Raw genomic sequence first — 25,624 nt, 5'->3', positions numbered from 1 at the left:
AGCCTTCTTTTCAAGAATGTCTTGCCTGTTGAAGAATTAATCATGCAAGAATGAAGTCTGTCAAATGCTGATCATGATTAAAGACTGGAATAACCAATCAGAGAAGACATTTTTGGAAAGAAGTCTTCTTTGATTGGTTCTTATGGCATTTGATCATGATAAAATTCAACAGACTGTTATAAAACAGGGCCAGAAACTTGATATTGTCAAAACCACTGATAAATTGAAATAGTTCAATCAATGTACCTTGAATGCAAGGCAGTGTTATGGGAAGGTGCGCAGTAACAAATCCAATCTAATACAATGTATTCTAGGTACATTGAGTTCATATACTAGTATCGGTTGATATAATTCTGTAGTTTTCATCATCAATCTGTAGCAATCTTGATATAAAAATTTTAATTGAGCAGCATAATATTCTATAATATTATATTATATGAAAGCGATATGGCACTCACTCACTGACTGACTGACTCATCACTCGATCGCAGAACTAAAAATCTACCGAACCAAAAACGTTCAAATTTGGTAGGTATGTTCAGTTGGCCCTTTAGAGGCGGATTTGGAAAAATTTCCAAAGAAACACCCAAAATCTGCGTTTTTTGCGTTTTCTCAGCTTTTTCGAGAACAAATGAACAGAAAATGTTCAAATTTAGTACAGAAGCTCAGCCAGGGAGTAATAATGTTGTGTTAGAATGAATTTGAAATAACGCCAAAAATACGCCTAGAATCTGCGTTTTTCCAGTGTTTTTCTGCGATCTCTTAGCTTTATCGAGAACAAATGAACAGAAAATGTTCAAATTTACTACAGAAGTTCAGCTGGGGTGTAATAATGTTGTGTTAAGAAGGAATTTGGAATAACGCCAAAGATACGCGGTTTTTTGCGTTTTCTCAGTTCTTTCATCAAGTAATACACAGAAAATGTTCAAATTTGGTACAGAGGTTTAGCTAGGGTCTGAAAATTTTTAATGAGGTGACATTAATACTTCATCAAAGATACGCCCAAAATCAGCGTTCTTCTCAGCTTTTCTGCGTTTTCTCAGTACTTTGAGTTTCTGATGGAATGAAGCATGCTCAAATAAAAAATGCAGGCGAGCAAAGCAAGCCCGCTGATCTCATTCTTGGACGATCCGAGGCGGAGCCTCCTTGCTAGACGGATATGGCGAGCGAAGCGAGCCTGACGGCTAGTACAGTATAACATAGTGTGGATGAAGCCCTACGATTGGCCATTAGCTGTTAGCCAATGAAGATTGAGCTCGACTGTCATTGGCCGAGACTTTAAATGACCATATTTGGAATATTTGGGCGTGTCTAGACTCGGCCAACTAGCCTTCTCAGGCAGTCATGATTCATTTTTATATTCAAATGACTTGATTCATTTCTGGAGTATGTGGGCGATGTTTTAAGAAGTATGGCACTCAATATTGGTTCTCGTAACTCTAGTTCCATTCCATAACTTGATTTAATGGCCGTTAAATTTCAATAGGTATCCTTGCAACTATTTGCTATGTTGCTATGGATCAAGGAATCAGTTTACAAGTCGTGGTGAAGGTGGACGTTCTATCAATCTTCACATTATTATTTACCAGTAGTTCTGTGAACAGTAGACCTCACGCAGTTTCCTCATCCACAAGTATCTGATGTCACCTGTTTGAAATGTTTACTAACTCAAATATTTGAAAATTATTCATTTCAGACAAAAATATAATTTCTTCAGTATTATTTAGTTCATTTAATTATTTTTAATCACCTATTGAATTTTTTTTCAAATGAGAGAATATTGATACTGATGGGCACGCATAATAATACCATGAATGCAAAAAAAATTAAAACCATAGACCTTATAGAAATAGACACGTCTTCTCTATACATCTTTGTAATGCATGCAATGAATAATCCACTTGTCAGCTGATTGATTATGAATTTTTTTTATTTATTTATTTATAATGCAAATAACACTAATGTAATAACATTGAAAGATAAAATAATAAGGTAGTCCTTATTGTGCTATTTTTCTTCCAAATTTATAGATGACAAAGTCCAAGATGAGGTTAGAATTTCACGTGTACAATTTTTATAGAATTTTGGTCCAAAATAAACATTAAAACTATAAATTTTGAATTTAGATGGCTTACATTGATAAATTAATTAGAAATATTCCACTCAATTACCACTTTTAACGAATAATATTGAGTTAAATAATTCTATAGTCTGATTAATCCTATCTTCAGAGCAGATGATAATGTATAGTGATATCAGAGTATGGAGGAAATTCCTTTTCCTTTCATTATTATCCTTAAAATGCAACATTTCAAAAAACCTTGTGTAACATCGACGCGCAGTTAAAAAAGGAATATTCCTGCCAAATCTCATACAATCCTATCAACGCGTTTGGCTGTAGATGCTTTACATACGTACATTCATACAGACAAAAGAAAATCCGATTTAAAACATATACCTCACTGCGTTCGGTCAATTAATTTGAATATTATACTTATTTACAACGTTTTTTGATAAGTTTACCGATCTTCAATCATGTTTGATTACGCTTATAGTTTGTAGTAAACTCGTGAATTTTGCGAACGAAAAAAATGGGCTATGAATGTGTTCTAAACAATAGACATTTACTAGAACTACAACATTCCACTGAAATTCGTGACAATTTCATGAGCTATTTGCTTAGATAGTGCATTCTGTAAGTTCATGCCGGCACTATTCATTTACTGTTATATGCAAATTTATTCACAGCTCGAATTTATCACCAGAATCGGTAGGACAGTATAGCTACTGCCTGATATGTTTATTCAGCCTGTTTTCTGCTGAATTTCCAAATTGCAGATGCAAATTGTGCACGAGCCAAACCGTTTACAGTTGAAAAGAAAATTGGAAATTTAAAATGTATTTTTCCGGGTTCAAAGCTTATTGCTTATTTTGTGTGATGTATTATTTGGTCAATGTACTGTAATGTTGATGAGTTTCTACTGCATCATTGAAGTTTCATTTTTTGTGAGAATGATGTCTGAATCCGAAGTAGGCCTGTGCGTGGGGTATATGAGGAACGATAATAGTTCATCGTTCATTAATTTTATTTACTTAGTATTGATGTAAGTTTAGGTGTATTCTTATGTCTATTCTGTATTTAACAAATAGGTTCTATTAAATTTTATAAAACTTTAGAGTGAAAAAGCACTCACATTATTTGATGTGGCGACGTCCGTTTCGTGCTGGTATTGCACATTTTCAAGCCAAACAGGAACTGAAGTTTTTAAGGTTATGAGAGTGAAATTTGGTTGCGGTGGAGGGGAGTTGACGTCGCCACATCAAATAATGTGAGTGCTTTTTCACTTTAAAGTTTTATAAAATTTAATAGTGATAATAATAGTGGAAACAAGATGGATAACCAACAACAAATAGGTTCTACTTTTTGTTTTTAGAAGTTATCTACATAATTATCTATCATCTGTTTTGAATACGTTAAATTTTCATCTGTTCCCATTTTAGTGTATTTATTTATTATTTTCCAAAGGCGACTTTCTAGAAGTATTTTAAGCCTAGGTGATGATGATGGGATGATTGATAATACAATGAACGTAGAGTTATGAATGAATAAAAATTATAGGTTATGGTATGTAGTTTTGGTATGCAATGGGTCTTGCAAGACCTGGCAATACATTATCATTTTTTGTGATGAAGAATCAGTAATAAATAATAATAATAATAAATAATAACATAAATGATCATGGATACTGTAATATAAATGGCCGTATACAGGTCACATGTATGATCATGATGTTGATGATGATTATCATGATCAATTTAAGAGGAAGTGAAAAGACAAGACGAGAAGAAAGTTGGAGAGAAAAAGAAAAAAAATGTTTTATATCAATAATGTAGACTCATCAGAATTCACAGCACTAAAGTGCTCATTCAATCTGATTTTTAACTACTAAAAAATAAATTCACAAGAAGGAAAAGTAGAGGAAGTAGATCCATGGGCCAGACATATTGATAATGAGGAGAATCAATGGATATTCTTGTAGGCTAATAAATAATTTCTCACTGTTATTATAATTTTACAGTAAATTCGTTGTTTCCTGTTACTACGTTTGGTAAATCGCCATTGCTGCAACGTTTGTATGAACAAATCCTTGTGGGATTGGTCTAAATTGGTCAATGACAGATGTTTGTTAGGTCAGCCTTCCACCAATCACATCGCTTGATCGTTATTCTTAAGGCTGTGCAAAGGCTAAAAATAAACTTTCTACTCGTGATATTTTTCAAAGTTTTTCGATTTGTATATCATCAAGCTATCAAAATGAGAAAGTTTTCTCAGGAAATTTTTTTTCGATCATTACTTTTTGAGGTATGAGCGCCTAAAGTTTACATTTTTGAGACAGAACATTTCAAATTCGGTAAGAGATAAATCAATGAGATTCAAAGGATAGATCCCTCATGGTATTGTTGATATAGTAAAATAAATTTTTTTGAAAATATCAATTTTTAAGATAGTTTTTTAATTTACTAAAAATAACCAAAAATAGCCTTTAGTTGAGTTGAAAACAAAATTTTCTGAAAATATCAATTTTTGAATAAGTTATTCAATTTACCTGAAATAACCAAGAATAACTTTTAGTTGAGCTTTTTTTTGTTATTTCTGATAAATTTAATAACTTTTAGTTAAGTTATTTTTGGTTATTTTTCTGCTGAATTAAATAAATTTTGAAAAATTGATATTTTCAGAAAATTTTTGTTTTACTAGATCAACAATACCATGAAGAATCTATCCTCTAAATCTAATGGATTTATCTCTTACCGAATTTGAAATGTTCTGTCCCAAAAATTCAATCTTTAGGCGCTCATATCTCAAAAAGTAATAATAGAAAAAAATGTTCTCCTGAGAAAACTTTTCCATTCTGATAGCTTGATTATTTTATACAAATCTGAAAACTTTGAAAAATATCATGAGTAGAAACTTTATTTTTAGCCTTAATTCCACTGTTCTGTTCTCCAATTATTTTAGTTCACCAAAGATTGAGAATAGGGATTGAACTATAACTAAGAATATTTCCTTATTTTGATTCATTTCATAGAGATAACGATGGAAATACTATCCCGTTGTTAGAAAATAAATTTTGGTTGTGGTAACTTCAAATCTTATTTTTCAAAATAATCTACCGGACTTTTCATCAAAAACATTTATTCTATTGAACTTATTGGTTTAAATGGACTTGGGCGAATCTATGTAAGTATACGTATATTTGTTTTCACTACTACCAGTGATATCCTAGTACACTAAATACAATTATTATGATATTTAACTTGAACACATTTCATTAAGACAGCATTAACAGCTTTGCTTCTAGTGGAGAAGATTGTTTTAATTTTCGGAGCAAAATATTTTAGATCAATATTTTTTTTACAGTTTTGAGTACTGAGTAGAAAGAATTTTGTTATCAATTGGGATCTTAATCTTTCTTAATTCAAAATTAATTGTTTCAAGTGTTTTATATCAATGTGGAAATTAGTGAAGAATTGGAAAGTCGCACATAACCTTTTACATGAACAATTTATTTCATGAAATTGGGATGAAAAGAAGTTTTGAACTGTAGTCTGTATTTTTGTCTTTAAGTTGATTGTAAATGATGAATAAATGAAAAAATATTGAACAATCAACGTTCCACTCATCATTTACATTGAGAAAATAATACTAATGATAGTTAATCTCTACTGTGATAACTAGGTACTAGTGGTGATATTTATCTACTACTATTCAAGATTCAAGATTCAACTAAACTCTTGGAAGATGCCAAAACGCATACCAGCCGAATTTACGCACGAAACAGAGGCAACAGACTCAAGATGAATAGCATGCCACTCCAATTCAAATGCAAATCAATCCAAGGCAGGAGGCACACACTCCAAACAATCAAAACAATGCTGAGTTCATTAGCCCTCACTATTTACAAACACTGAGGGAATTTTTGCAGCGTGGGGAGTTTTGAGGGAAATTTTGTTTAGCATTAGTCTTCAGGTTGCATACATACTATAACATAGAGAAATACTAATGTATTGTTCTCACAGACTGCTTATATACCACCATAGAGAAATACTACAGCGTTATAATACAGAAATACGAGCAGCCTGCTGATTCAATCCACACTGTCACTCTTTCATTATTGATTAATTGGGAAGTGCTGACGTTATAATTATGACAGTTCGAAGTGAGTATCACTTTTGCTCTACCACAACATACAAATCTGAATGTTTTGCCTAAGAATGAGAGGCTCGTAGGAGTAGTGTTAACGCGCCGGTCTACCCGTAATTAAGAGAGAACCCGAGTTCGAATCACGACCGGGGCAAAACCTTTTGACCACAGCACATTCACATAGATACGGCCACCCCGTCTTTCGGAGGAGATGATAATACGTCGGTCCCGACTACCTAAAAAGTAGTCGTCATGTTGTTCGTAGTCCAACAGCCTCCTATTTTTCGGGAGAATGTAGCTTTCCTTTCTTTCTATGCTCTTTCTTCTTCCTGCTGTTGGTACTACTGCCTCTGGAGAACATCATAATAATTATCATTCCATATTCATCCAAAATCATCATGATTAATTCATAATATTCTTGAATTAACTAGGTCTTCCTCAACATTTCAATTCAATTAATTGAATAGGATGGATTGCTAGAACTGGCAAGTGAAGCTCCCCTTCATTGCTTAAAAATCCATTTTCTTCTAATATTTACTACATTACTTTCCTTGCCCTATTACCATAGGTAAGGAAAGTATTGCTTTCCGAAAAAAATTACCCCAATTTCTAAATTTCTATACGTTTCAAGGTCCCCTGAATCCAAAAAACTGGTTTTTGGGTATTGGTCTGTATGTGTGTGTGTGTGTGTGTATGAGTGTATGTGCGTCTGTGTACACGATATCTCATCTCCCAATTAACGGAATGACTTGAAATTTGGAACTTATGGTCCTTTCACTATAAGGATCCGACACGAACAATTTCGATCAAATGCAATTCAAGATGGCGGCTAAAATGGCGAGAATGTTGTCAAAAACAGGGTTTTTCGTGATTTTCTCGGAAACGGCTCCAACGATTTTGATCAAATTCATACCTAAAATAGTCATCGATAAGCTCTATCAACTGCCACAAGTCCCATATCTGTAAAAATCTCAGGAGCTTCGCCCCATCAATGCAGATAGATTCCCAATTATCAGGCTTCAGATACAATTGAAACGAAAAACATCAAGTGGAGTAGATTGAGCATGAAAATCTCTACAATTAATGTTCAGTAACATTTTCATCTAAAATTGAAAATAAGCTCTAAATTCGAGAAAATGTGATTATTCAATTGCAAATTATTGTTGATTCTATTAAATCATTCACTATGAAGAGATATCAGACCTCATGTGTGTCTCCAGCGTTATTGCCCTGTCACCAGCTGGCTCAAATCTTTGAATAGTGGACTTAAGATGCGCGGGAACACTAGCGTCAGGTGATCAATTTTCATAACGGCAAGGAAAGTTGTGTGAGTGCGCCACACCAGATTTTTTTTGTTAGTTCTTTTACTTGGATGCGTCATGATATTAATACATTTTTAAAAATACTTTATCATTTGTATGATCAATATTTTCTTCACAGAACAACACCGGGTTCGAATTTCATAAGGCCTCACCCAAGGAATGATCTAGAATAGATTCTATAGTAATCCAGATTCCTCGCAATCATTTGGATTTTTTGGATGGAGGGAAATTTTGCTGCCAGAGAGAACTCCACAGGGAAATTGCGGTTGGCAGTCCTGTTGAGCGCGCTGTTGGAAAGTGCGTAGCCTTCTTGCGCTCAGTTGCCGGCTGACGGCCGTCGAGATAGCACCATGGTTGGTGTATGTGTAGCTCGCGTGTGTGTGTTCGCGATATGGTGCATTCTGGTGATTTTGTCCATGACAGGAAGTGTCAATGGACAACAAGTGTCATGCCCACCAAGGTGTTTGTGCTTCAAGACCACTGTCAGGTGCATGTTTCTCTCCATGGACAAGGTACCTCCCATACCGGCTGAAACTACAATACTGTGAGTAACTTGGATGTCTTGTTTTGTTTACAATGTACCAGAGAATTCCTCTACGTTTCAATAGATTGAATAATATTGTATACATTGATAGATTGGATATATACAAATAACAGTAGATCGGATATATACAAATAACAATAGATTGTTTATTCTATGTCTGTACCTTCGAAGTTTAAAGAACAAATTTAATGTCCTGTCTTAGTTATTGCTACTACATGACATTAATAGATTGGATATATACAAATAACAGTAGATCGGATATATACAAATAACAATAGATTGTTTATTCTATGTCTGTACCTTCGAAGTTTAAAGAACAAATATCCTGTCTTAGTTATTGCTACACCATGACTGTATGCCTTTCAAAAGCCATGGCCTTCAGTCAATACTGACATGTATTGTCTTTGATTGTGCATAATAATATATTCAAATTTTTCAAATTCAAATTTATTTCTCAAAAAACATACACAATTATAATAATCTAATATTATAACATATAAAAATAATACAAGAAAAATACTATTAAATATATAAAATGATCCCAAAACTGCAGTATATTATTTTTTTATGTCCATCTATGTTTAAGGAGTAGCCTACAAGGTAAAACCTGTGCGTAGACCTAAGTTGCAGTAATATATTTATTCAATATAAACTAAGAAATTGAACCAAAAAAAAAACAAAGATTAGTGGAACTTACACACAAATATAAGTTTGTAGATTAAATTAGATAAAAGTTAGTAAAACACAATAATTATTATTCTATGATAAAAAAACAAAACATAAAAACAAGAAACAGTTGGTGCTTAGAAGATTTTTTCTTCAGTTTTATTTGATCTTATCCATTCCTCAATCTCGCAATTTAGTTTTTTGCTCCGGCTTGTATTGGCAACAAAATGAGTAGGAACAAGATTTATTATCCTCTGTGATAAGTAAGTGAATTGTCTTCTACATACATTCAAATCCATCCTCTCTTGATGGAATGTTTCTCTAATAGGACGTAAATTTGAATTCAAGTTTCTTTCACGAAGAAGAAATTTATTTTTATTCTTCTTAATATATATTATCAAATTTTTTATGTACAGCTGTCGAACAGTTAGTACTTTGAATTCATTGAAAAGATCGCTTGTAGGATAAAGTCTGGGTTTGCCTAGAATTGTTTTAATAATATATTTTTGAATTATGAAAAGTTTTTCAAAATGTGTGTTCAAGGCTCCACCCCAAGCTCTTATTCCATATTGTAAGACAGCTTGTGCATAAGAGAAGTAGATTAATCGGGCTATTTTCAAGTTATTTAGTTCTCTAATTTGATGAAATTTTATTTTTAAACACATGCTGTTTATATGAATATTCCATATTGACAATAATTTACAATATCCCAACAGATTATGTTCTGATTGAGTCTCATGGATATGTTTTAAGTCTACATTAGCCAGGATTGCACTCAGGGGGGTTCTGACGCAGGATACGTCATTTAAATTCTTTGGAATTCCTAAAAAATGTTGAAGGGCCCCAAAATAGGTCGGTTTAACTTAAAATTTGATTGATCAGCTTCAAGGTGCTTTGTTATTGGATTTGAGAGGGAGAAAATTATAAATATTATAAACGTCTATTGAGAACAATACGAATAAGAAAGTGAAGAGGGAGAAGAACAAGATATAAAACAAGGTGAAAAAGGAGAATAATTCCTTACTAATTGATGAAACTCATAGCTGACCGTTCAGAGAACCAATTCCAAGTTTTTGAGCTGTCCGGAAGTAGCACACAATGTAATCGCCTGAATAAAACGCAGAGGCAATAGTAATCGTTTATCCCGTAACTGGTAGTGATTGGTGGTTGTAGAACAGTTGATCGAGCTCATTTTATTATAATTCGGAGATTTTTGATCGCACGCCAACTGCTGGGCAAATTATTATTTGCTTGAATTATACACTGTACTTTTTTTGAACAGATTCTTCCCACTGCTCATTATTCTTTTATTTGTATTTTTGCAGTTCCTTCAAGTTCTGAAATACAATATGAACTCGAGTGTTTTAAATGCCATTATTGTGGAATTCCAAATTAGAAACAAAGTACCTAGAATACATAGTTTACCTAGGAAAAAGATGTTAAAGTTCACCATTCCATAATCTCTTTCAATCATATTAATTAGATGTGATATTTGCACGGATCAAGTGCTGAGAAACAGTGGAAAACTGTATTTACTTCCTTTGTAACATCATAATTATTAATTATCTATAACAAAAATCCATTGAAATCCAATGAACTCAACTGAGATACAAAATTCCCTTGTTTTGTCAGTAGGCCAAGAGACAATATCCATTTAAAGCTTTGTATTTTTGTGCTGTAAATTGGTATCTTTCGATCAGCTTTATTGATATACTCGTAATTTTATATATGCATTGTTTGTACTGCATCTGTGATCAACTTTTACTATGAAGTTATAGCTTCAAAAAATGTAGCCTTTATTTGTGAGGCAACACTTTGCCATGAATTTCAATTTCAAAATAATCGCCAGATTTTGGAGAGACCAAGATGAAAAATAAGATTAATGAGTCTTCTTATTTCTGACTCAGCCCATTTTAAACGCATCCAGGAACATAATTCAAAACCCGAAAAAATCCTGGAACAGCATCCAGAATGTCATTAATGTGACATTTATAACAGTTGAAGTCACAGTTAATACAAGAAATATGACAGTGTCTGAGCTAGGCATGTGTCTGTCAGGGACGGTTCTGTTGAAAAAAGCTTGAGGACATTTATATCGCATCAGACAGAGAGCCTCAAAATGGAATTGGTGTAGACAGACAAAGGTTACTAGACTTAGACAGCCTAGAGACCATTTGCATGATACAGTTGATTACAACCTGATACATACCTTATACAGTTGATTACAGCCCAGATACATGCTTGATACAGTTGATTACAAGCTGATACATGCCTGATACAGATGATTACATCCTAGATACAGTTGATTACAGCCTGATACATCTATATATAAAAGCGAAATGGCACTCACTCACAGACTGACTGACTGACTGACTGACTCACTCACTCACTCGCAGAACTAAAAATCTACCGGACCAAAAACGTTCAAATTTGGTAGGTATGTTCAGTTGGCCCTTTAGAGGTGCACTAAGAAATCTTTTGGCAATATTTTAACTTTAAGGGTTATTTTTAAGGGTTTAAAGTTCGTCTTTTAGCATGTATATTCTTCTTCTCCCAATCTCTCAATTATAATTGAAATGTCCATATCATATGTTACTATAGAACTATAATCTAGATAGAGTACCTCTTCGAAGCAGTTGTTAACTGGCAACTAAATTGATAATTTTGTCAGGTTGGCATTAAGTTGAGTTGACTTTGTTAAGTTGGCACCAAGTTGAAGATTTAAATGCATTTATCGCGGAAAAATTGATTGAGCACTGTTACTTCAATCCTGGGAATATTATATTACTAGCCGTCAGGCTCGCTTCGCTCGCCATATCCGTTTAGCCAGACGTTTAGTCTGGACCCCCGACTGGATTGTCCTAACTTATGATAAAAATGCTCAAATGAAAAATGCAGACGAGCGAAGCGAGCCTGCTGATCTCACTCCTGGACGATTCAGTCGGGGGTCCAGGGGGTGGAGCCTGACGGCTAGTCCTAGATACTTGCCTGATACAGTTGATTACAACCTGATACATGCCTGATACAGTTGATTACAGTCTGATACAGCCTAGATACTTGCCTGACACAGTTGATTGAAGGCTGATACTTGCCTGATACAGCCTATTATGGCCTAATACTTTGATCTTTGCTTGTTACAGCAACAAGTCATTGTCATGGTCATAAATCATAGATCAGATTGCGAGAAATTTCAAAATAATTTGAATAAATTTAGTCAGATCGGTTCTATTTATTGAATAATTATAGTGAGTTTCACGTTGTAAATTTAATAGAAACGATATAGGATGGTCTAGTTTTGTTGCCAGGATTCAATTGGAGAGGATCAATCACTTGATACCTGTGATTCACTATTATTACTTATCTACGCTATTCATAACTTATATCATCTGAGATTACAACAAAAGTGAGGCAAAGTCTGATTCTAGCTGGTGGTAATCTGGGATTAGATGAAAATATAAAATTCCGATTGAGTCACTGACAATGTTGTAGAACCGTTCCATAATTGAATAAACACACACATTTATTGTTAAACTAGCCGTCAGGCTCGCTTCGCTCGCCATATCCGTCTAGCAAGGGGGCTCCGCCCCCTGGACCTCCGACTCGACCGAACGTCCAAGAATGAGATCACAGGCTCGCTTCGCTCGCCTGCATTTTTCATTTGAGCATTTTCATCATATGTTAGGACAATCCAGTCGGGGGTCCAGACTAAACGGATATGGCGAGCGAAGCGAGCCTGATGGCTAGTAATATAATATTCCCAGGATTGAAGTAGCAGTGCCCAATCAATTTTTCCGCGATAAATGCATTTAAATCTTCAACTTGGTGCCAACCTAACAAAGTCAACTCAACTTAATGCCAACCTGACAAAATAATTAATTTAGTTGCCAGTTAACAACTGTTTCGAAGAGATACTCTATCTAGATTATAGTTCTATAGTAACATATGATATGGAAATTTTAATTATAATTAAGAGATTGGGAGAAGAAGAATATACATGCTAAAAGACGAACTTTAAACCCTTAAAAACAACCCTTAGAGTTATAATATTGCCAAAAGATTTCTTAGTGCGCCTCTAAAGGGCCAACTGAACATACCTACCAAATTTGAACGTTTTTGGTCCGGTAGATTTTCAGTTATGCGAGTGAGTGAGTGAGAGAGTGAGTGAGTCAGTCAGTCAGTCAGTCAGTCAGTCAGTCAATCAGTGAGTGAGGGCCATTTCGCTTTTATATAATTATATAGATGAAGAGATAGCAGACCTCATGTGTGTCTCCAGCGTTATTGCCCTGTCACCAGCTGGCTCAAATCTTTGAATAGTAGACTTGAGATGCGCGGGAATACTAGCGTCAGGTGATCAATTTTCATAACGGCAAGGAAAGTTGTGTGAGTGCGCCACACCAGATTTTTTTTATTTCAAGATGAACATATTATTAAACTTATTAGAAATGGGAGTTCATAGACCAACTTGATAGTTTTATAATCATCCTGTTGTGCCTTATCATGAGTATAAAACTGAGCATAATTGAATAAATAAGTAAAAGTTCTCTGGAATGATTTAAATGAACATAATTTCTTATCAGCTGTGCTAATAGTGAAGTGTTGTGTTTCTTTTCTGGCTCAAAATTTTGCAAAATTACTAAAAAATTTCCAATCTGTAGAGATTTGAGTGAAATATTTTTGTTTTTAATCAGTGACAAAATTCAAAATTTTTAGTTTAGTCATTAGTTTTGAAGTGGAAATTGGACTTTTTGGAGTGAAAGTGAAATCTTAACCTTATTCTTTTTGAAACTTTTATCTGTAGAAATTTGGGAGTGGACAGTTTTGGGCTATGCCTGTTGTCTTCTCCCAATCATATTATATTTATTATAATTATTATGATCTGTAATGCCAATGGAATAAATAAATAAATAAATAATTGGAAACATCTCTTTTCCAAGTATGTGTGATCAACTTCTTACGCTGAATATTCTCAGATGTCCTAAATTTTTTTCGCTCTAAAGATTAACATGGACAGGATTTATCTCTCTATTCCGAGAACATGATTCACTTTTTACTTTCAAATACGTGGTATGATTTTGATTACTGAGAATCTATAATCCGATTAACAAATCAAGGATTGAAGTGATCTCATTTTTTGCCACATTTCTATGGTGAGATTCACTTTAAACTGTCAGCATTTCTCATAAATAAGATCAATACTTCCCATTCAAACAACACTGACACTCTCTCAATGCTGAGATCTGCTGAGATCAACTTGTAACTGTCACAATTTTTAAAATAAAGACGTAAATTCTTTCAATTCAAACATTTCTGACAGTTTTAAGTGAATTTCCCCCATAGAGATTGACTCAGTGATGCACTTTTCGGAGTAAATTTTGCGGAAACAGATGAGCCGAATGCAGCAAAGTTATTTTTAACTTCTTCCTTGAAATTGGCCATCAGTTGATACAGACTGTGACTCCATCATCATTCTATCATCTACTCACTTCTTTCATCTCCTTTCATCTTAATTCAACATGCATTCTCGCTCTCATTCCATTTCCTTCTATCATACTTCCAGCACTATCTTTTATTCTCTCTCACTCCCTTTCTTTCTCTTTATTTATTACCTTCTTTCTCTCCCTCACTCTCTCTCCCTCACTGTCTCTTTATCACTCTATCTCTCTCCACCTCTCTCTCCAATTTATGTAGATGCATAACAATATGATTATTATCTATAGTTATTATATTACAAATTGCTTTTTCATATCATATACAGTTCAATAGTTATTTTCTTAGTCTATATTATGTAAATTCATCTATAATTTTGCTGTATTGTAAGCTTTTGTATATAAGTGTTTAAGCCAGTATATATTGTAATCTACATAAATAAAGTACTCAATCAATCAATCAATCTCTCTCTCTCTCTCTCTCTCTCTCTCTCTCTCTCTCTCTTGGTAGAGAGTTAGTGGGGAGGATATTTTTAATATTCTTTCCGAAGAATGGACATTGATATGTCCAAAGCTCCGCCAATTTATGTAGATGCATAACAATATAATTATTATCTATAGTTATTATATTACAAATTGCTTTTTCATATCATATACAGTTCAATAATTATTTTCTTAGTCTATATTATGTAAATTCATCTATAATTTTGCTGTATTGTAAGCTATTGTATATAAGTGTATAAGCCAGTATATATTGTAATCTACATAAATAAAGTACTCAATCAATCAATTACTCCCTTTCTTTCTCTCTCTTTATTTATTTCCCTCTTTCTCTCCCTTACTCACTCTTCCTCAATGTCTCTTTGTCTCTCGTTCTCTCTTTCGCTCTCTTCCTCTCTCTATTTCTTTCTCTCTCTCTCTCTCTCTCTCTCTCTCTCTCTCTATTCATTTCCCTCTTTCTCACTTACACTTCCTCTCTGTCTCTTTGACTCTCTTTCTTCCTCTTTTGCAGTAACACATGCGCGCAATTATTCACGCATTTCGGCATTCGATGATGAACACTCACAGCTAAAAATAACTTTCAAGCCAATTTCCGTCGATGTTTCAGAGTTAGCATAAAGGAGAAATTCGAAAAGCACCAAACCAGAGTCTAGATGAGTCTCTCTTTGGTCGCCATAAAATATAAATGGCGTCTTTCTATTTTTATCGGATGCCGATTCTCAAAGAAACAGTTAAATTTGATTAAATGTTGAGCTCTTGATCAGGAACTTGTATCCCTACGTCCATTTCCGAGTATAATATAATAGGATGATGGTCTAAATCAGTGTTCATTTACCACGTAGCTACAAAAATAAAGCATTAGCAAGAATTTTACAGTACTAAAATCTAGTCTCAGAATGTAAACATTTGTGAAGTATAGTTGAATTCTATGAATATCGTTTTACTCTATTTTTACTTTCCTTGCCCTATCACCATAGGTAAGGAAAGTATTGCTTTCCGAAAAAAATTAAGGTACCCCAATTTGTAAATTTCTACACGTTTCGAGGTCCCCTGAGTCCAAAAAAGTGGTTTTTGGGTATTGGTCTGTGTGTGTGTGTGTGTGTGTGTGTGTGTGTGTGTGTGTGTGTGTGTGTGTGTGTGTGTGTGTGTGTGTGTGTGTGTGTGTGTGTGTGTGTGTATGTGCGTCTGTGTACACGATATCTCATCTCCCAATTAACGGAATGACTTGAAACTTGGAACTTGAGGTCCTTCCCCTATAAGGATCCGACACGAACAATTTCGATCAAATGCAATTCAAGATGGCGGCTAAAATGGCGAAAATGTTGTCAAAAACAGGTTTTTCGTGATTTTCTCGGAAAGGGCTCCAACGATTTTGATCAAATTTATACCTAAAATAGTCATTGTTAAGCTTTATCAACTGCCACAAGTCCCATATCTGTAGAAATTTCAGGAGCTCCGCCCCATCTAGGTAAAGTTTGATTTTAGATTTCCAATTATCAGGCTTCAGATACAATTTAAACAAAAAATTCCAAATGGAAAAGATTGAGCATGAAAATGTCTACAATTAATGTTCAGTAACATTTTCACCTAAAATTTAAAATAAGCTCGAAATTCGAGAAAATGTTATTATTTCAATTGCAAACTGTTGGCAACTGTTGATTCTATTAAATCATTCACTATGAAGAGATAGCAGACCTCGTGTGTATGAGTGTATGTGCGTCTGTGTACACGATATCTCATCTCCCAATTAACGGAATGACTTGAAATTTGGAACTTGAGGTCCTTCCCCTATAAGGATCCGACACGAACAATTTATTTCGATCAATGCAATTCAAGATGGCGGCTAAAATGGCGAAAATGTTGTCAAAAACAGGTTTTTCGTGATTTTCTCGGAAAGGGCTCCAACGATTTTGATCAAATTTATACCTAAAATAGTCATTGTTAAGCTTTATCAACTGCCACAAGTCCCATATCTGTAGAAATTTCAGGAGCTCCGCCCCATCTAGGTAAAGTTTGATTTTAGATTTCCAATTATCAGGCTTCAGATACAATTTAAACAAAAAATTCCAAATGGAAAAGATTGAGCATGAAAATGTCTACAATTAATGTTCAGTAACATTTTCACCTAAAATTTAAAATAAGCTCGAAATTCGAGAAAATGTTATTATTTCAATTGCAAACTGTTGGCAACTGTTGATTCTATTAAATCATTCACTATGAAGAGATAGCAGACCTCGTGTGTATGAGTGTATGTGCGTCTGTGTACACGATATCTCATCTCCCAATTAACGGAATGACTTGAAATTTGGAACTTGAGGTCCTTCCCCTATAAGGATCCGACACGAACAATTTCGATCAAATGCAATTCAAGATGGCGGCTAAAATGGCGAAAATGTTGTCAAAAACAGGGTTTTTCGTGATTTTCTCGGAAAGGGCTCCAACGATTTTGATCAAATTTATACCTAAAATAGTCATTGTTAAGCTTTATCAACTGCCACAAGTCCCATATCTGTAGAAATTTCAGGAGCTCCGCCCCATCTAGGTAAAGTTTGATTTTAGATTTCCAATTATCAGGCTTCAGATACAATTTAAACAAAAAATTCCAAATGGAAAAGATTGAGCATGAAAATGTCTACAATTAATGTTCAGTAACATTTTCACCTAAAATTTAAAATAAGCTCGAAATTCGAGAAAATGTTATTATTTCAATTGCAAACTGTTGGCAACTGTTGATTCTATTAAATCATTCACTATGAAGAGATAGCAGACCTCGTGTGTCTCCAGCGTTATAGTTCTGTCACCAGCTGGCTTAGATCTTTGCATAGTAGACTTGAGATGCGCGGGAACACCAGCGTCAGGTGATAAATTTTCATAACGGCAAGGAAAGTTGTGTGAGTGCGCCACACCAGATTTTTAGATTATTGGATTATTAGACCATCAATCTAGAAGGTTCTGAGATTAGCGACTGAAGTTAGAAGATAATTGTTTGAAGAAACAGTTTAGTTTGATGGAATGTTCTCGATCAGAATGTCTTTACAAAGTGTGATTAAGCGAATATTCACTGTACAATTGAGTTGAAAATATAAATGGAAAGTGAGTTGAAAATTTGAATGTGAATGTAAGTTGAAATTACTGTAAATGGAGCCACGTGATTGGTAGTTGGCTGGTCTAGCAAGGTGAAAGTGTGGAAGGCTGTCATTGGTCGAGACAAGTCAAGCCCATCATGGGCGGAGCGTTCTCAGCCTATCACAGCTGAGAGGTCTGAATAGAAAACAGCTATGAGTGGAACATTAAAAATCTTGTGTGGCGCACTCACACAACTTTCCTTGCCATTATGAAAATTGATCACCTGACGCTAGTGTTCCCGCGCATCTCAATTCAAAGATTTGAGCCAGCTGGTGACAGGGCAATAACCCTGGAGACACACATAAGGACGGTCTGCTATCTCTTCATAGTGAATGATTTAATAGAATCAACAATAATTTGCAAATGAATAATCACATTTTCTCGAATTTAAAGCTTATTTTCAATATTTTAGGTGAAAATGTTACTGAACATTGATTGTAGAGATTTTCATTATCAATCTACTCCACTTGATTTTTTTTGTTTCAATTGTATCTGAAGCCTGATAATTGGGAATCTATCTGCATTGATGGGGCGGAGCTCCTGGAATTTTTACAGAGATAGCAGACCTCATGTGTGTCTCCAGCGTTATTGCCCTGTCACCAGCTGGCTCAAATCTTTGAATAGTAGACTTGAGATGCGCGGGAACACTAGCGTCAGGTGATCAATTTCCATAACGGCAAGGAAAGTTGTGTGAGTGCGCCACATCAGATTTTTACTCTAATATCGGCGTATGAAGGAGGCTCCTCTTTCCTTTTATATTATCCTTGAAATGCAAAATTTCAAAAAACCTTGTATATACGTTGACGCGCAATTAAAAAAGGAACATACCTGTCAAATTTCATGAAAATCTATCGCCGCGTTTCGCCGTAAATGCGCAATATATAAACATTTAAACATTCAAAAATCTGGTGTGGCGCACTCACACAACCTTCCTTGCCGTTATGAAAATTGATCACCTGACGCTAGTGTTGCCGCGCATCTCAAGACTACTATTCAATGATTTGAGCCAGCTGGTGACAGGGTAATAACGCTGGAGACACAGGTCTGCTATCTCTTCATAGTGAATCATTTAATAGAATCAACAGATGCCAACAGTTTGCAATAATTGAATAATCACATTTTCTCGAGTTTCGAGCTTATTTTCAATTTTAGGTGAAAATTTTACTGAACAGTAATTGTAGAGAAACATTAAGAGAAATGCCAAACCGTCGACTTGACTCTTAGACCTCACTTCGCTCGGTCAATAAAAAATAGAGATACAATTATACAGCTCCACACGAGAAGAGGATAGAATGATACATATATAGAGAAGGAATGAATCGATATACAATAATACAGCTCCACCAAAAAAGAGTATAGAATGATAGCATTCAAGGATAGATACAAGATAGAATAAATATAGATATAGGATGATTCAGTTTCACCAGCAAAGAAGTTGTAAGCTTACAATATACAAGCTATATATAGATAGAGTAATCAAAGTAAAAGCTACCAGTTTTATTGCCTACAATCAGTAATAAAACGTTATCGAGATACTCTTGGACCTCTGGTTGGTCCGTCTATGCCATCAATATAAATTTCTTTCCTCAGTCGGTCAGTTGAGATGGCTTAAGTTGGAGAAGAATCCTGCTTTTTCGAGGAAACTACTCAATTCGACGGAAACCTCATTCTTCTGAAGATTGGATGATCTTTGCTTTGGGATGATAATAGTTTCATTTCTGAAATTGATGAAGTAGGACCTAGAGTATAGAGTACAAAAAGTACGTAGTATGGTATACACACACAGTATAATCTATATAATAAGAGAGAGTAGGGTTGTGTTTGTTCGTGTGTTTCAACAATGAATAAATGATAACTTCAATGAATAAATATATACCCCACTATAAATTATATGTGTTGGGGTATAAGTAATTAGTTGCTTATTGCGTGTTATAATTACTATTTACAAACTTCATTCACTGATATAGGATTAAAGTTTTTTATAATAAAATTAGTAAAAATTTATAATACAAACAAAATTATGAAATTAGTAGATAAATATTAATATTCTACTAAGGAAAAAAGACTAAAAAAAAGAATGAAAAAGACTAAGAAATTGTCAAAAACCACAGATTTATTGATACTTAGAAAGACCGGTTTCGGTTATTACACCATTAATACAAACAAAATTATGAAATTAGTAGATAAATATTAATATTCTACTAAGGAAAAAAGACTAAAAAAAAGAATGAAAAAGACTAAGAAATTGTCAAAAACCACAGATTTATTGATACTTAGAAAGACCGGTTACGGTTATTACACCATTGTCAATCTCTGATAAACTAAAACTAAATACAAGAGCAGCAGAGTTTATACTAGTAGGCGAGTACTGTCATTGGTCAAGGGCATGAACACCTGCCATTGGCCCAGCTAGACAGTCTCCTCCCACTCAACGGTGTAACAAAATGGCGGCTTAAGCAACAGAATCGCCATGATAACAAAATTTTGTTATCAAAATTGGACAAATGGCAGGCGTTCATGCCCTTGACCAATAGCAGTACTCGCCTACTAGTATAAATTCTGCTACTCTTGTATTTAGTTTTAGTTTATCAGAGATTGACAATGGTGTAATAACCGAAACCGGTCTTTCTAAGTATCAATAAATCTGTGGTTTTTGACAATTTCTTAGTCTTTTTCATTCAATATGAATAATCACCACAATATCAACTTCTCGACTTCACAAAAAGGGGCAATTTCTCCTAAATGAAATTTTCTGCTGCAGCTGCTTTCAGAGTTCTGTATGTTCAAGTACATTAAGTTGCGTACACATATTCGCGCTTCCAACCAGCACCGAGCACGCTCCTCCCTCGTACCGCCCTCGTACCACCATCGAACCACAGTCGCACCGCCCACGCACCCATCATGAACGTTACGGAAGATGTTAGATCTTCTCGCGTTCCCCGGTCGAACCACTGTTGCTCCCCGGTCGATCATCAATCGCTTTGCTGGAGTGACGTTCGGTTGCGGAGCAGAGCGAAAGTCTGTACGCACCTATAGACTGAAGCGTGATTAACAATATTCTCAAACAACTTATTGTAGTGAAATTTTCAATATCGTAGGGTACTTCACTCATCGGTTGCAGTTCAGTAGATCCTTGACTAGTCCTGTGTATTCTATTTCATCGATTCCCAGTCTCGATTATATCAATCAATTCATTCCTTCTTATTGTACAATACTACTGAACTTCCGTAATACCCGATAGGCTACTGCAGGAAGTATTCAGAATTCGTTACAATTCAATATAGACGTGTATTCCTCTTTAAAAATCCATGATATTCCACCAATTTATTCTATTTTCTAGCGGAAATAGCTTATGAAACCACCTCAGAATATTACGCTTCCTACAGATGGAAATTAATTGAATTGAATTCAGGTTGCATTTGTTCAAACGCTAATTGATGAATAATTATAATAGATGGAATTAAATAGAGAATGCATTTATCCAAATGCTAATTAATATATAACTATTATTTAACGAAAATCCTAAATAAATGCTGCAAATCACCCCGAAGACTTCTGCTACTGCAGACATTGACAACAGGGTTAACAGCTCTGAGCGCTGCTATCCAGAGATTGTCAGTTTGGTGTAAGGGTAAGCATTCCTGACTAGCAATTGGAGGTACCGGGTTCGATTCCCGGGCTGGCAACTAATTTTTGGATAGTAGTTCTCATCGAATTTCCATCTAGCTGTTAACCCTGTTGTCAATGTCTGCAGTAGCTGAAGTCTTCGGGGTGATTCACAGCATTTATTTGGAATTTTCGTTAAATATAGTTATATATTAATTAGCATTTGAATAAATGCATTCTCTATTTAATTCCATCTATAATAATTATTCATTAATTAGCATTTGAACAAATGCAACCTAAACTCAATTCAATTAATTTCCATCTGTAGAAAGCGTAATATTCTGAGGTGGTTTCATAAGCTATTTCCGCTAGAAAATGTTATGAATAATAATATAATTATAATTAATAATAACTATTACGCTTTTTGTCCAATAATTAGAAAACACGAACTTAAAAATAACTCAAAAGTCATAACAAAAAACTGAATTCCTTCTTGTAGCACAAGACACATCTGTGCGTGCAATGAGCACGTGCAGAATTCCTTTTACCCCAATAACAATTCGTTTTCCTTCTCGGAATCCAAGATATTCTACCACAAACACTCCAATTCTCAAAGGAACACACCTCTAAATATCAGGCTTCCAGACAACACAAAATTTAATTGCTTCTGGTAGCAAATATGCGTGCATTCAACTGAATAAGCCAGCAAAAATGTTGAAAATATAATAATAGCTCGAGGGAGTGAGAGAGTGATGAATAGAGAGAGAGAGAGAGAGAGAGAGAGTGAGAGAGAGAGAGAGAGAGAGAGAGAGAGAGAGAGAGATGGTGATGGAGATGAATAGAGAGACAGAGAGAGAGAGAGATAAATAGACACAGATAGAGAGAGAGAGAGTGAGATAGATTAATAAAGACGGAAAGAGAAAGAGAGAGAGTGACAAAGAGAATGAGAGAGATTATGAAAAAAATGGAGAAAGAAAAGGCTAGTCAGGAAAAAGCTAGTAAGAAAAAGTGAAAGTCTTAGAGAGGAAAAGGGAAAGACACAGTGAGAGGCACATAGCAGTGAGAAAGAATAGCAGAAGGAGAGAGAGAGAGAGTGTGAGAGAAAGCGAGCGAGAGTGGAGTGAGAAATAGCAGGAGAGAGATCAAGAGAAGAAGGATATAAAGTAAGAAAGTAGAGAGGTGGAGAATTTGTGAGACACATCTTGTAAGAATAAGGAAAAGTCTCAGAGAGAGATGTGAGTTGATTGATTGATTGTGTACTTTATTTATGTTGATAACAATATATACTGGCTTATACACTTGTATGCAAAAGCTTACAATACAGCAAAATTGTAGATGAATAATATAGACTAAGAAAATAATTATTGAACTGTATATGATATGAAAAAGCGATTTGTAATATAATAACTATAGATAATCTACATAAATTGGCGGAGCTTTGGACATATCAATGTCCATTTTTCGGAAAGAATATTTCAAATTCCACTAGATAAATCTATAGGAAAACCTATCAGAAATGAAGATATAATCGAGTTGCCATTCACTCACACATGCACACAAAACAACCCTAAAAATAAAGATTTTACAAAGTATAATAATTATCAAAACAATATATTAAGATGAAATATTTTTGTATCTGTAGTTAAATTCATGTAGATTGATACAATGTAAATAGACAATAAAAATAAAGCTGAACCCGACCCAAGCCTAATCTGCGCCACCAGATCCCAGCCAATTCAATACTGCCGCGCCAAACAGAGCTCGATCGCCAATACTCTTCACAGTTGGAGGCAACAGATTCCAGATCCGACAAGCTGATACATGGAATGATTTATTATACATAGATGTTCTATGATTTGGAATAACCAATAGTTGGGAGCCCTGCCTGGTACCTCTCACACTACGATCTCCAATAAAAACAAATTTATGTGCCAAATAACCTGGGGTTTTTACATGCAAAAGGTCATGAAGCAGCATCAGAATGTGGTACTCCCTCATTTTCTTGAGTTTTGGCACATGTAGTTGCTGGAAAAATGGGGTGATATGATCATCTCTTCTTAGATTGAAGATGAACCGGATGCAATAGTTCTGAGCCCTCTGCAGTCGCTCAGACAAGGCCACAGTCATGTCATTGATCACAATGTCACCGTAAGAGAAGTATGGGAAAATTAATGACTTAACCAGCATCACTTTCACATGAAGCGGAATGAAGTCACTAATTTTCTTAAGCGAGTGGATACCTGCAAATACCTTATTACAGGTGGTGTTGATTTGTTTCGTCCAGTCGAGTGTTTTGTCTATTGTCAGTCCCAGATTTGTAACAAAGTCACTGTAATTCAAATTTATGTCGTTTATTTTGATGTATGGTCCATTATCAAAGCTGAAACCTCGGCGAGTCATGAGTTTAGTGTAGCCAATAATTATTGCCTTGGATTTCGTTTCATTAATTTTAAGTCCATGTTTCAAAGTCCAGTCCGTAAGAGTCTCAAGTTCACTATTCATATTGTCAACTGTAGCAGTAAAGTCGTTCAAGTCAAAGTGGATGTACAATTGCAGGTCATCGGCATATAGGTGCTGTTTGGAGAATCTGAAGATATTGGTTACATCATTTATATATATACTGAACAAAAGAGGCCCAAGTACAGACCCCTGGGGAACGCCCCTCCCTAAAATGTGATAGCCAGATGAGAACCCATTGTACTTAACAGATTGGCACCTGTTACTCAGGTAGGAACCGAACCAATCCACTACATGAGTGGAGAACCCCAAATTCCTCAGTTTTTTCAACAGGAGAGGGTGGTAGACGCAATCGAAAGCTTTACTGAAATCTATCAGCACTAGCAGAGTAGCCTGTCTTCCATCCATCGCTTTACGAATATCCTCAGTCACACAAAGCAATGCAGTGGTGGTACTGTGGCCTTTCTTAAAACCAGATTGAAAATCACTTAGAGAATTGTTCATTGTAAGATAATTATTAACCTGCTGATGCACTACCCTCTCTAAACCCTTCGAAAGGGGTGAGAGAATATGTATGGGCCTGAAGTCAGACGGTGAAACGGGATTTGGTATTTTATTGAGGGGTAAGACGGCTGAGTATTTCCAGTAGGTTGGAAAAATGGAAGATAGAAGTGAAAAGTTATACAAATGTGTTATATAAGGAAGAGTGACAGGGAGAGTATCTCTTATGAACTTTATAGGAAGAGAGTCCTCACCAACTGCATTGCTTCTGATCCTGTTTAGGCAGTGGAAAACTTGAAGTTCCGAAACTTCAGAAAATTCGAACTCATTTTCTAGAGCGTTTACTCGGAGAGTGTCTGCATATGCCCGGGCACCCTCATCACTGACTGGGACATTGCAGAAAAAAGAGTTGAGCTCTTCAAGGCTATGAGTAATGTTAGGCAGTTTCTTCTCTTTACCCAACCCCATACTTTTCACGGTTCTCCAGACACTTGCAGAGGAACGATTGTCTGTCAATAGGGCTCGAAAGAAATGGGATTTTGAATTTCGTATCCTCAGCTTACAACGATTCCTAAGCCTTTTGTACTCTGCAAACATCATTGGACACCCACATCTCTTAGCCAAGCGGAATTTTTTGTCACGCTCGTTCATAAGCTGACGTATGTCCGGTGTTATCCAGGGAGCTGGTCTCCTAGTTACCTTTTTGCACCTCAACGGCACATGTTTATTGAACAGCTCGCACATAATTTGTTGGAATACTTCCAGCTTCTCATCAATAGTAGCAGCCATGACAACATGATGCCAAGGAACAGTGAAAAGGTCAGCAAACAACTCCGAGTAGTTAATATTCTTATAATCACGGTATGTTATGATTCTTGCTTGTGACTTGGGGGCTTTCACAGCATAAATGCAATAAACCAGATCATGAGCTGAGAGACCCGGCACTGGCACCTGTCCATGACTCTTCACAGCATCAGCATCACAAACAGAGACAAGATCCAACAAAGTGTGGGAAGTGGCTGTGTGGTGTGTAGCCTGTAGCGGAAGTATTGTCATATTGCAAGTATAAAATATTGTCTTTAGTTGTGTCAAGTCAAAAGTGTCACGTCCAAGCAAGTCTGTGTTAAAGTCACCCATAACAATGACATGACTGTAAGCCGGCATACACTGCAGGAGAGCGTCCTCGAATTCACACATATATCCTATGTGTGGAGGGCGGTAACAAACTCCAATCAACACTTTGGAATTCGCCGCAACTATTTCAATAAAC

At 35.3% G+C, this 25,624-nt stretch overlaps 2 protein-coding genes across 2 annotated transcripts in view; both read left to right on the top strand.

The window, feature by feature from the left end:
• The window catches only part of LOC111050982 (peroxidasin homolog), a 592,805-nt gene that overhangs the window by 184,577 nt on the left and 382,604 nt on the right, over positions 1–25,624 (top strand).
• Positions 7,836–25,624, top strand: part of LOC120352082 (peroxidasin homolog) — a 67,181-nt gene continuing 49,392 nt past the window's right edge. The window contains exon 1 of the mRNA XM_039431660.1: positions 7,836–8,071. Within this exon, the coding sequence (XP_039287594.1) occupies positions 7,878–8,071 (194 nt within the window). The 5' untranslated portion in view covers positions 7,836–7,877. The remainder of the gene's footprint in view (positions 8,072–25,624) is intronic.

This window comes from Nilaparvata lugens, chromosome 6 (genome assembly GCF_014356525.2).
Source record: "Nilaparvata lugens isolate BPH chromosome 6, ASM1435652v1, whole genome shotgun sequence".
Classification (NCBI taxonomy): Eukaryota; Metazoa; Arthropoda; class Insecta; order Hemiptera; family Delphacidae; genus Nilaparvata; species Nilaparvata lugens.
The sequence above is the reverse complement of the archived record's forward strand: the minus strand, read 5'-3'. Positions and strand labels throughout refer to the sequence as shown.